The 13,637-nt window shown below is 41.4% G+C and overlaps 1 protein-coding gene across 1 annotated transcript in view; it reads right to left on the reverse strand.

Annotated features, from left to right (window-relative positions):
- Window positions 1-3,421: 3,421 nt before the first annotated feature.
- CENPK (centromere protein K) overlaps window positions 3,422-13,637 on the reverse strand; it is a 44,021-nt gene continuing 33,805 nt past the window's right edge. Inside the window, exons 10-11 of the mRNA XM_050947115.1 lie at window positions 13,349-13,402; window positions 3,422-4,003 (exon numbers count right to left, since the gene is read on the reverse strand). Of these exons, the coding sequence (XP_050803072.1) occupies window positions 3,845-4,003; window positions 13,349-13,402 (213 nt within the window). The 3' untranslated portion in view covers window positions 3,422-3,844. The remainder of the gene's footprint in view (window positions 4,004-13,348; window positions 13,403-13,637) is intronic.

The following is a 13,637-nucleotide window of genomic DNA, read 5'->3' on the forward strand; positions in this document are numbered from 1 at the left end:
AAACACTGAGGATGGAATGGAGGTTAAGGATAACCTAGGCATGGCCCAATATCTAAATAAATACTTTGCCTCAGTCTTTAATAAGGCTAATGAGGAGCTTAGGGATAATGGAAGGATGACAAATGGGAATGAGGATATGGAGGTAGATATTACCACATCTGAGGTAGAAGCCAAACTTGAACAGCTTAATGGGACAAAATCGGAGGGCCCAGATAATCTTCATCCAAGAATATTAAAGAAACTGGCACATGAAATTGCAAGCCCATTAGCAAGAATTTTTAATGAATCGGTAAACTCAGGGATTGTACCGTATGACTGGAGAATTGCTAACATAGTTCCTATCTTTGAGAAACGGAAAAAAAGTGATCCGAGTAACTAGGCCTGTTAGTTTGACATCTGCAGTATGTAAGGTCTTGGAAAAAATTTTGAAGGTGAAAGTAGTTAAGGACATTGAGGTCAATGGTAATTGGGACAAATTACAATATGATTTTACAAAAGATAGATCGTGCCAAACCAACCTGATCTCCTTCTTTGAGAAGGTGACAGATTATTTAAACAAAGGAAATGCAGTAGATCTAATTTACCTCGATTTCAGTAAGGCATTTGACATGGTTCCACATGGGGAATTATTAGTTAGATTGGAAAAGATCGGGATCAATATGAAAATTGAAAGTTGGGTAAGGAACTGGTTAAAGGGGAGACTACAACAGGTCGTACTGAAGGGTGAACTGTCAGGCTGGAAGAAGGTTACTAGTGGAGTTCCTCAAGGATCAGTTTTGGGACCAATCTTATTTAACCTTTTTATTACTGACCTTGGCACAAAAAGAGGGAATGTGCTAATAAAGTTTGCAGATGACACAAAGCTCGGAAGTATTGCTAACACAGAGAAGGACCGAGATATCATACAGGAAGATCTGGATGACCTTGTAAACTGGAGTAATAGTAATAGGATGAAATTTAATAGTGAAAAGTGCAAGGTCATGCATTTAGGGATTAATAATAAGAATTTTAGTTATAAATTGGGGACACATCAGTTGGAAGCAACAGAGGAGGAGAAGGACTTTGAAGTATTGGTTGATCACAGGATGACTATGAGCCACCAATGTGATATGGCCGTTAAAAAAGCTAACGCGGTTTTAGGATGCATCAGGCGAGGTATTTCCAGCAAAGATAAGGAGGTGTTAGTACCGTTATATAAGGCACTGGTGAGACCTCATCTGGAATACTGTGTGCAGTTCTGGTCTCCCATGTTTAAGAAGGATGAATTCAAACTGGAACAGGTTCAGAGATGGGCTACTAGGATGATCCGAGGAATGGAAAACCTGTCTTATGAAAGGAGACTCAAAGAGCTTGGCTTGTTTAGCCTAACCAAAAGAAGGTTGAGGGGGGATATGCTTGCCCTTTATAAATATATCAGAGAGATTAATATTAGGGAGGGAGAGGAATTATTTAAGCTTAGTACCAATGTGGACACAAGAACAAATGGGTACCTGTAAAGGCAACCACCAGTGATTCCGAGACACACAGCCATGGTGACCTTCAGAAATAACAGCAACCCCATCTCTGGCACTGGCACCACTGAGACAGAGCAGAAGGACCTAAGATGAGTCAGAGGTATATTGGTGTGAGAGTGTAAGTCTAATTTTATGGTTTTTTTTTTTATTTTTTTTTAAAGAGTGCCTGGGTGTGTCTGTTAATAAAGTTGAATGCCTGCTCCTGAATGAGATCTCCCATACCCATCCTGAAACCACTTGGCCAGTGCTCACAGGATGTTAAATAAATATTAAATGTTAAATATTAAATGCTAAATGTTTAGTGTTAAATGTTAAGGCTTGTGTTAAGTAAATTTTTTTTCAATCTATGACATAATGGTTTATCGTATGTGCATATAGAGGCTGCGTATACTGCATTGTATTAAGCATGGTATTAGATTGTGACATTAAGACTAAAGCCTCTGTGTATGCAGGATCTTTATATGCTTATTACATTGGAACTACTGTATTCTTGGTATGTGTTAGATATTTTATGCAGTCTCTCTCTTATTTTGCTGCATCGCTTTATTGTACAATTCTTAAATGTAATTCTATTGTGTTTTATTAAATCTTATGCATCTTTTCTCCCTTTATTAAAATCACTAATTTTTAAAATTTCTTTTAAATAAATAATCCTTATGTTTTCAAAGAATGTCTGCTTGTGTGTGTGTCAATCCTCGAGCGGAAGGCTGTATCCGTGTCCTTTCAGGTGTTAGCAAGGCTAGCTTGCTCTGGGGAACACTCTGCAGATCGGAGATAAGTTCCCTGATAACAACCTGGCAATTCCTTTAAGGCGGACCACAACCTTGTTATCCTCTTGTTAAATTAGAAGTGCTATTGTAGGTTAATTTAATTGGCGTCTAAAATTTAGGGTAATAGTGGCTCTGCATGCAGCCGAGGACCCAGATGCCAGCCTCCACTGCGGGCTCTAGCTGGGACTCCGTTCCTAGCCTGGGGTCAAGGCTGGGGACTGGGTCAGATACGGGACCAGGGCCATAGCAGAGCTGGGGGTGGGGCTCCCTCCCTGCCCCCAGTGTGGGCTGGCCCAGGGCCACCACACACCCCTGAACATTTCTTCATGCCCCACAATTTGGGGACCTCTGATCAAGTTTGACCTCCTGTATATTTCAGCCCACCACCACCACCCCGCACCCGCACACACAACCCACCTACCCATAGTTGCATGATGAGCAATTTCCAACTCTTTCAGCACAAAAAGACCTATGGATTCTCCTGAATGTTTATCTCAAACCCAACACTAATTTCTGCCATTGGTCACAAGGCATCCTGAATGCAACAAATGTGAAAGAAGTTATTTCTCCATTTTTAAAAATTCACACTGCTAATCTTCAGACCTACAAACTGAACTGGGATAGTTCAAGCCTAGCACAGAAGTGTAGCATAAATGTTAAAAGGAAGTAAGAGGATTGGAGCCACACAGCAGCTTTGTCTACGCTAACGACCTTACAGTGGCACAGCTGTGCCGTTGCACTGCTGTAAGGTCTCCCATGTAGCTGCTCTACACTAACAGAACAGAGCTCTCCCATAATTAAACCACAGCTAACAAGTGATGGTAGTTCACTCTGGCACTTTTGTCAGCCGGGGTATTTTTTCCACACCCCCAACCAGGGGTGGCTCCAGGCACCACTGCACCAAGCGCATACCTGGGGCGGCAAGCCGCAGGGGTAGGCCTGCTGGTTGCCATGAGGCATGCCACTGAACAGTGGACCTCCCTCAGGCATGCCGCCAAAAGCCGCCTGACTGCCGTGCTTGGGGCAGCAAAATACATAGAGCCGCCCCTGCCCCCAACCAAAAAAAGTTTTACTAACAAAAGTGCTAACGTAGACAAATCCTGAGGGAGTGTTACACAAGAAAACAAACATGCCATATGCAAAGCATTATTTTTCTTTAATCAATCAACAAAAACCAAGCAACTTTAAGCATTTTGTCTGCAATTGAATTTGAGTCTTATCTAAGCCGTCTGAAAATTTTCCAGAATACAAGCACTACCTAATTTCACAGTACTGGAACACCTATCATAAAGACAACAACTAATGGGATGAACGGCTATCATAATTTGAAGTTAAAAGAAAGTTTTGTCATTTCACAAGCTTCGTAAGTAACTGCACTTAAAAACAGGTATGGTTTGTCAAAAAATATTGTCCAAGCAGAAAAGATTAACACCCAAAGACTTATGATAAAATATCACAAAGAGTATACATATATATACACACACATACACAAAAATATATATTTAAGTATGAGTATTGGTTCAACACATTTCTGATTTTTAAATAGTTACAAAGGTGTCTTTACTGATGAAAGGCTTCTAAGCGTATTCTGTTTGGATCCTCTGGATGTCTCAGTGCAATTCCATACCGCAGCAGCAGTTCAACATAAGGTGGCCAGAACGAGTCATTGATTGTCAAATATGGTTCATGTGGTGTACTCATTAATTTGTTTATAAGATGCTGAAAGATCAAGAGAATGAGATTCAAAATATGCAAAAAATAGGTTGATTTTTATCTGTTTTAGTCAAGGAAAGGTGAACACATTGATGTCATAAGAATTGCTTACTTAAAAGATACAAAGCCTGTTCCAAATAGAAATTATTCATTAAAGAATGTTTAATAGATCTTTTAAAGTATGAATTGTTGAATATAAAATTCAAGTTGATTATCTTCCTTTATTCAACAATATTCTAATTTCCCCACAATAAAACAAAAGCATATATTGGATTTTAGGTATGTACATAGTTATGCAAGCCATTCAATCAAAAGATAATGGAATGTAACTGCAATTTATTTGTTTTTTTAAAATAAAAGCCCACAAAGACAATGTAGCAATTTAAGATTTAGTATCTGTTTAACGAGCTTCCAAAGTTGAGAGAAAGTTAGGCAAATCTTCATTTTAGATATTTTCTCTTTCTCAAACCCACCAACAGATACCGCCTCTCTCTCATTTCACTGCAGTATAACTTCCCAAGTGATCTCTTCTGCCAACAAAGGCTTCTTCTCCCTTGCCTTTCTTCAGACTTAAAACAATGGAATTTCCATTCTCTGACTATAAGCCAAGAAACTGCTTTCTAAGTCCCAAAAGGTTCTATTTTTGGCTTTCGGCTCCCCTTTTCCAGTCATCTTCTATTTACTTTTAACCTTAGCTACTAATTTTACAGTTATGATACTTAAAGATACAGATCTTTTCATATCTTTAATGCTCTGTCATCTCCTTGCTACCTATTCCACTTGTTTGTCTTGAGCAAGTGAATCAATGTATTAATCAACTTCCCTCAGTTATGTATCTCTAACAAATCCCTCCACCCCTCCCAAGGCAAGATAAGTACCTGCAAACAATTCCATCTTTTTTTTCCTCCTTGACCTAGACTTTGCATTTGACTCTACTGTCTGCAATCTGAACATCAGCCTGGGTGTCTCTGTTCCTGTTCTTAGAGCCCCATATATTTGTAAATCTGCCTACTGCCATCTTCACAATATTGTTGTGAACACCACTATCTTGACAGCCATGTCAGCCTAAATCCTACCTAGGCTTTCATCTCTACTCACCTTAGGCACGGCAACTCCCTTCTTTATGGCTTCTACAAGTTCTAGCTCTCCAGACTTTAGCATATACACAAAATGTTTCTGCCTGCCTTCTTCCCAATACAAAGATACATCAAAATCTTCACCTCCAAATACCCTCACTGATGACTCATTCATTTTATATTCACATCAAAATTGCCCTCTTTCTTTCAAAACACTCCATTGATTTGCTCCAGCCTATCAAAATGTTTGTTCTGTACTTCCCTGCCCCGTATCTTCTATTCATTTCTCACAATATTAATTCATGATCTTTCATAAACTATTGCTGGTAAGACTTTTCAGCAACACTCATACTCTGAAATAACCTTTACCATCACTCTCTTTCTCTACTGCTTTTATTTAAATTATTTATACTTGTTTTTGTACCATAAGCATCATGTTAGTTCTTCTTCTTAAGTTATTTTTCAAAATAATTCTTAGTTTAACATGAGTGGGAATCACCACTGAAGAGATCTGAAGGAGGAATGTTACATTGTGCATAGAAACATGCAATATCCCTAGAATATGAAGCAGCACAAGAAAACTTACTGAGGCACTTCTGATAAAAATTTACAAAGGGAATTTAAGGGAATAGGAATTGGCAGATCACATGTTCCTACGGGGGAGTAATGGAACACATAAGCAGGAGTTTATGCAAAGTTGCTATACAAAATGAAGTATCAGAGGGGTAGCTGTGTTAGTCTGGATCTGTAAAAGCAGCAAAGAATCCTGTGGCACCTTATAGACTAACAGACGTTTTGGAGCATGAGCTTTCGTGGGTGAATACCCACTTCGTCAGATGATGCTACATACAAAATGAAGTTAAATCCAATGATCCAAGATAAAATACAATGTAACACTTATAGGCGTGTCTAAGAATGGCTGCCACAGTGGATTGTGGATTTAACTACTTTTTATTTTTTTTATTTATACCTATTCTTTGCCATGGTAATATATGTGATTCCAATTAAATAGTTGTCACTACTGGTATTGTACTTCTATAGCAGAAAATATATACAGTAAGAAACAGTTACTTGCTGTAAGTGTGGTTCTTCAGGATGTGATGCAGACATGGATGCAGACCGTATTCCACTCAGCTGTGTGCACACCAGAGCTGCAGAAACGTGCAAAGCAGTACTTGGAGATAGGTGGCACTCATGCCTTGTGGCTGTAACCCCTCCCCTGGCTACATTAGGGGGTACCACTCCAACCCTCCCTCAGTTCCTTCACACCGAATGCCCAGAATAAAGACTCCGATTCAAAGGGGACAGAGGGTGGTTTGTGGAATACACATTTGCATCACATCTAGAAGAACCAAATTTACAGCCAGTAACCATTTTTTTTTTCTTTGAGTAAATACAGCTGTGTATTCCTCTTAGGTGACTCACAAAAACAGTCCTCCCCAGGAGGCAATGCTCTAAGTCTACCTAAACAAAGACTGCAGGACCATTCTACCAAAGCTTGCCTCAACCCTGGAAGATGCAGTTATGGTGTAATGGTTCGCAAATGTATGCATCAATGACCATGTAGCAGCCATGCAAATATTCAATATGGAAACGTCACTCAGGAATGCTATGAACGTTGCTTGCACTCTTGTAGAATGAGCTCACATCCACTGATGGGGATTAGCTGAAGCTGTTTCATATGCAATCTTGATGCATGATGTTATCTATTTGGAGATCATCTGTGAAGAGACCGCTTGACCCTTCATGCATTCTGCATATTACACAAACGAAGGAGGTTAAGCACAAACCGGTTTAGGCCTGCCCAGATAAGAGGTTAGATATCGCCTGATATCTAATGTTGGGAGACACTGCTCCTCCAGAGATGAATGCTGCTTAAGAAAGAATGCAGGTAAATATACCACCTGGTTCAAATGAAACAAAAACCACTTCAGAGAAAAAATTTGGACGCAGTACTAAAGCCACTTTGTCTTTGGAGAATTGTATATATAAGGAGATTCTTTCCTCAGAGCCTGCAACTCTCACACACTCCTTGAAGATGTTATTGCTATCAGGAATGCAGTTTTCTGACACAAAAGTAGGAAGAGACAATATGTCAAGGGCTTGAACAGAGGTTTAATTAAGGCCGCTAGGACCATGTTAAGATTCTGTAGAGGAACCAGTTCTTGGTCCGGGAGAGTGTAAAAAAATAATCCCTTTTAAGAATCTGGCTATCATGGTGTTGGAGAAGACTGATCTTCCCTGAAAGGGGGGGGGGGGGTGAAATGCCAATATGATGAAATGCCAGATGCACTTTCAATTAACTATATGCAAGTCCCAATGACTAAAAGATGCAGCAGGTACTCCAAAATGTCCTGGATAGAGGCCAGCATTGGCTGGATTCCACAAGCTAATGACCACACTGAAAATTGCTTCCATTTCACCACATAGGCCATTCTGGTGGAGGAGTTTCTACTGTTAAGGAGTTGTTGGACAGCCACTGAACATCACACTTCCTCCTCATTCAGCCATGTAGCAGCCACGTCATGAGATGAAGGAAGCTGAACTCAGGATGCAAGGTGAAGCCTTGGTTCTGAGTGAGCAAGTCGGGATGGGGAGGAAGCAGTATAGAAGGCTGAACAAATACTGAGAAAAGGTGGTAAAACCAGCACTGTCTTGGCCACGCTGGGGAAACGAAATAAGCTTGAGCCAATCCATCACAAGCTTGAGAATGACCTGAGGTGATCAGCATCAGGGGAAAAGAAGAGGAGAGACAACTGCCAGCTGAGGAGGAAAGCTTTGGACAGGGAACCAGGACCGAGGCCTCCTCAAGAGCAAAAGGGACGACATTTCTTGTCCCCTGTAGCAAACAGGTTGATCATTGGGATGCTCCAGGCTTTGAAGATAACCCAGAGGACACTTCTCTTCAGACCACTCATGACTCAGAGAAAAATACTTGCGAGGTGGTCCGGAGAGGATTCTTAACATCAGATAAGTGAATAGCTATTGGAGTAATGTTCTCCTTAACGTCAAACTACCACAGCCTGATTGCCACTACGAAAAGTAAGCTGTAGTATGCTCCCCTTTTTGTTCATTCACATAATATATCAAGGTGGTATTGTCAGTATGTGAACCACTGAGTCTCTGACACAGTCTCAAAGTGTGACCTGCCTTGTAAATAGCTCAAAGCTCCAACACGTTGACATGGGGTGATGCCTCCTGTTCCAACTACTGTTCCTGTACTTTTAGGAAACCCAGGTGTACCCCTCCCCCTCCAGCACATCTGTGAGGCATCCTGGTTGGTGAGGGCTGGACAAAGCAAATGCCTTGGCAAACATTCTCTGGATGCATCCACCACTGCAAGGAGGAAGTTGAGGAAGTGGAGGAAGGTGAGCCAGTCTGTCTAGATGATGAAGAGTAGGATGGGTAGACTTCCTGGAGACACATTTGAAGGGGGCGAAGGCACAATCTTGCAAACTGAATCACCTGCATGGAAGTGGACATGTGACCCAAGACCCTCAGACATGTCCAAACTGTCGTGGAAGCCTGAGACTGCAGACTGACGCAAAGATGGCGAACTGTCTGAAAAAAGTAGGTGAGCAGAAACACGTTCAATGTCATGAAATCTAGCAGAGCCCCAATGAACCTAATTTTTTGAGTGAGAGCCATGATTAACTTCCCTGTGTTGAGGATAAGACCCAGATGGTCGAGCAAGTGCAGTGTGGTGCTCACATGAGCACGAACTTCCTCTCTGGATCCATCCCTCATAACCAGTCATCCTTCCTCTTGAGATACACCGTAACAATGGCCATGCATTTGGTAAAGTCCTGAGGGGGAAGGAGAAGAGAGGCAGAATCGAAGCATTGCATACTGAAAGTGGCATTCCACCATGACAAATAGAAAGAACTTTCTGTGGCTTGGCAAAATCCACACATGAAAGTAGCCATCCTGAAGGTCCAAAGAAGCAAACCAGTCACTCTGAGACAATGTAGGAGAATGGTCAATAGAGTGGCCATTAGGAACTCATGTACCTGATAATATTTGTTGAGGTTGTGAAAGTCAAGGGGGGGTCTTACCCCTCCTTTGGTTTTGGATATCAGGAAGTATTGGGAGTAGAAGCCATGACCTGATGTTCCTGCAGAACCTCCTCCGCTGTTCCCAAAACCAGTAGAGAGCAGAACTGTTTGAGGAGCAGTATCTCATGAGAGGGGTCCCTGAAATGGTGGTGTGGAGAGGAACTGGATGGCATAACCTGATCTGATGGTGCTTAGGAAAGCAGACCAGCCTGTCTCCAAACTGGGGATGAGGAGAGGGGAAGCAATGGCTGAAACAGTGCTCTGGAACAAGGAATCAAAATGGGTACTGGGAGGGCATGTGGATTGGATGAACCCAGAGCCCAATTGCTTTCTGCTGTGGGATCTATCCCTCGTTCTGGGGTAGTCCCATTATCAAGGAGAAGGAACAGGCTGGCCAAATGTATGCTGTAGACAACGCTGCTGCTGCTGTTGAATGCCATACTGACGCCTTTACACTGCCGGGGTGTACACCCCCAAGGACTGAAGGGCTGCAGCATCTTGTCAGTTTTGTCTGACAACAGAATTTGGCAGTAGAACAGCAAATATTCAGTTGCTTGCTGGACATCAGGGGCAATGCCCAAACTCTGCAACCAGGAAGCTCTCCTCTTGGTGACTGCAGAGGCCATCACCCTGGCTGAAGTGTCTGCAAGGTCTAGTTAAGATGTCCTTGGAGTCTGCATCACCAAGCAGCCCTCAGTCATAAACGCCAGAAATTCTTCTTGCAAGACGTCCTGCAGCTCATCTGTGTACTTTGACATAGCTGTTCAGTGAATAAAATCGTCCTTGGACAGCAAGGCTTGCTGGTTAGCAATTTGCATCTCCTTGGGGATGGACATAAATCTGCCCCATCAGGCGCTGTGGTTCACTACAGTTGCAACTAGGGAATTTGGGACCAGATGAGAATAACACACCTCAAATTCTCATATGGGAATGAAATGGATCTTTTCTGTGTACTTAGCCCCAGGCAATACCAAAGCTGGCATGCTCCAGAGTGCCTTAGCTAGTTCAAGAAGCCCATAATTGAGAAGTATGGCAACTCTTCCAGGAGCAGATGGCAACAGAATATCCACTATTTGCGCGTGTTCTCTTGCAAGAACTCCACTTGAAAACCGATGGAAGCAACTACAAACCACAAAAGGTCTTGCTATGCCTTAAAATTTTCTGGTACGGAAGAGGAGAATGAGACAGGCCGCACAGAATCATCCAGAGATGAAGAGGAGGCCCCTTAACTGAGCCAAAACCAGATTCTGTTCCAGGGCTGATAGACCGTGGCAGGATGATTCTGGAGGCTCCACAGGGAGGACCACAGATACCTGGGCCTGTGGCAGATCAACAGTCACTGCCAAAGCCCTGGCTGGAGATCTTGCCATCAAGCAAGATGAAGTGTAGGACCTCAAGAACAAAGGAGTATCCCACAGATTCTATGGTGGCCACTAGCATGGATAAGGCATTGGTAGTCAGCCTCCATCCTAACCACGAGACGTGTACCAATCCATCAATTCCCCCTGAGGCTGGTCAGGTGATGGAGAGTGAGAGGATAACAACCTCGACTCAGATGCTGAGGACCCTCGGGATCCCAGGAATAAGGACAGAGAAAAACTAGAGGGAGCAAGCAACTGATCTGACTTGTCCATCCCCAGAACGAGGCAGGAAGCGTCACTGCCAATGGAAGCAGTACCACTGGTACCGACCATGCTGATGCACATGCCAGAAGTGGTGTCGATCCTGAAGTCAGCAGTGACACCGGAGGTGTCCGACAGTATCAACATTGAGCAGTGAAAGCTGCCATGGTGCCAACTGCAGTGGTGCTGAGGAGATTTCTGGTACCAAGGTCCCCTGTACCAATCCTGGCATTGGACCTGCTTCCATAACCTGTGGAAAGGGAACAATGGGCTGCAGTGCTGACAGACCCAAGGGTTCAACAGCTTCTTCAATCGATGACTATAGATGACGCAGACATGGCAAACTCCTGGGCCAAAAGAGGGTAGGACCAAAAGGCAGAGGAGATCTGTTGCTGCCTGGTACACTGCTGATGTGGAAGCAGTCAATGCCAGTATCTCCCTCATCAGTACTGGACTCAACAGATGCTCAGTGGCCAGAACAAGAGACAACAGTACAGTGTTTCTAACCTCCTACTTGGTACCGGGGAAGGGTTAGAGGTATCTGCGCCATCCTACCCACTGGCACCAACTTTGTGCTAGTTCCTGCTTTTCCTGGGGGAAGTGGAATAATCACCTGAGACCTGGAGTGGTTTTGATTGGTCTTATGCAACCTTCTCCTTGGCAGAGTAAACAGGGAACAACAGCTCCTCTGTTTCTTTGCAGAGGCAACTGCTCTGAAACGTGAAACGGAAGCACTCTTGGAACCCAAGGGCAATCTCCGACTTGATGAGGGCTTCAGTACTCATGGCCTGTTCCAGCAGGTGCTGTTTCAAGAGAAAGTCCTGAGCCACTTGAGTCCATTTCTAACATTAACATAACTAACACTATGGTACTGCTAATTATATACTACAAGGGAAAAACTAAACTAATTGAGAGGTTGTGAGGTTAAGACCACACAGACCTCTGACTCCAGCCATGGAGGATAAGAAGGGACTAAGGGAGGATTGGGGTGGCGCCGCCATGTGAAGCCAGGGGAGGTGCTATGGCCACAAGGTGTGAGTGCCACCTCTCTATGGGTACTGGTAGGCAAGTTTCTCCTTCTCTAGTGCACTGGACACACCCACACCTAAGTGAAATACATGGCTGCATCTACTCAAAGAAGACGCTTTATAGCAGCCACATAAATTAAAAGCAATACATTGATAATTTTAAAAGATAAAGTAAACATGGATAAATTGTGGAAACATGGAGGGGAATGAATAGGAATAGCTTAGATTTACACAAACAATAAACCCTAAATTTGTGATCACAAAAGTAAAATGTGCCTTGCTTTGCATTTGTCTCTAAGACAACAGTTTTGAAATTTAACAGGCACTGAAACTAGCACTAAATGGCTCAACAAAAACATAAAACAAAGATCAGTGACACTCAAAGTTTAGGCTAAGATAATTAAAATTAAAAACAAGTCTGAATTTCTGGAACTAGTTTATTCTTTCAAACAGAAATCAGACATCTGGGTCTTTTAGTACTATCCAGGTGTTTAAAATTAGTTAAGGGAATATGAAGAGTAATTTTAAGGTATAAGTTTTTTGAAATTATATTTCCACAGGACTTAACTCGTTTGGCTACATTAAATTTCTGATTTGCTTTCAAGCTATACCTAATTTGGCACTAAAAGGCATGCTGAGATACTTGAGGCATGTAACATGAAGTTGAAGTTAATGACATAAGTACAAAAACTCACAGTCTGCACTTTCAAGTAAAGCATAACAATGTCATAGTGACCGGATTTTAGTATCTAAACACCAGAATGTTTTAATTCTGCAGGCCTTCCCTCAGAACAACTGCTGTTCTTCATGGAGGTCTTGCTCACACAGACCCCTATAAAAACAAACAAACCCTGTATTCCCAAATACTAAGTTTAAGATAGAGAAGTTGCTGTCATCCAAACGACCTTTTTAGCTCTATCAGATTTAAGTCTTACAAATTCATAATTTATTTGGGTTTTTACAAATTATAATAGGAGTGTCCATTCAATAATTGAGCATCCTTGGCAATTAAAAAAAAAGAAAAAAAAAACTAAAAACAGACCTATCAATTCCTATCGATCAAATTAAATAACCCAACAATATGAATATATTAGAAATTAATTGACTTGTTGCTGCATTATATTTCAGACCTGTGTACATGCAAATAGTACAAAATATAAAAGTTAAATATATTAGTTCAGGTTTTTTAACTAAACCATTTTAATATTATTTTCTAATATGAACCATTAAGTTAAGAGTTATAAAATCTGACTTAAAAATTAGTGAATATAAAAATGACTTACATTTGACTTTATATCTTAAAATTAGAAGTTTAAAAGCCTATAATTTTTCAATTCAAATTGTAGGATGAGTTTGCTAAGTTGTGCTTACAATTTTAAGGCGTTTAGTACCAGAAAGTTACTTTGGGTGCCCCGAGGAATAAAAGAGGAAACCAGTAAGATTTTTTTGAACACTGTTTCTATTATCTTAGTTATTTTAATTATATTAGCACACACCATCATTCATTTTGCTTATATGCTATTGCTGGTTTGTAAGAAAAAAAATGACATCACACACAAAACCATTTTACCTCTAAAATTTCATGTAACGTTACTAGCTGTACAGTTGGTTCTTCAGCTGGACTCTACAAAAGCAGCAAAAAAGATGTTCAGATTCTAACAGAGTCAGAAAACAACGCTAATTGACAAAGAAAAATTTCAGTGCAAATAATTCAGAGTAATGAATAAACTGATCAATTTTAAAATGTTGAGTCATCATATTACAAAAGTTATATATTTTAATCCTATATTCAGCAACAAATTCAATGTAAATTCTAAACATAAATGAATGTTTCTCTTAAACTAAGTTGAAAATAACAT

The sequence above is a fragment of the Gopherus flavomarginatus genome, chromosome 3 (genome assembly GCF_025201925.1).
Source record: "Gopherus flavomarginatus isolate rGopFla2 chromosome 3, rGopFla2.mat.asm, whole genome shotgun sequence".
NCBI classification, from domain to species: Eukaryota; Metazoa; Chordata; order Testudines; family Testudinidae; genus Gopherus; species Gopherus flavomarginatus.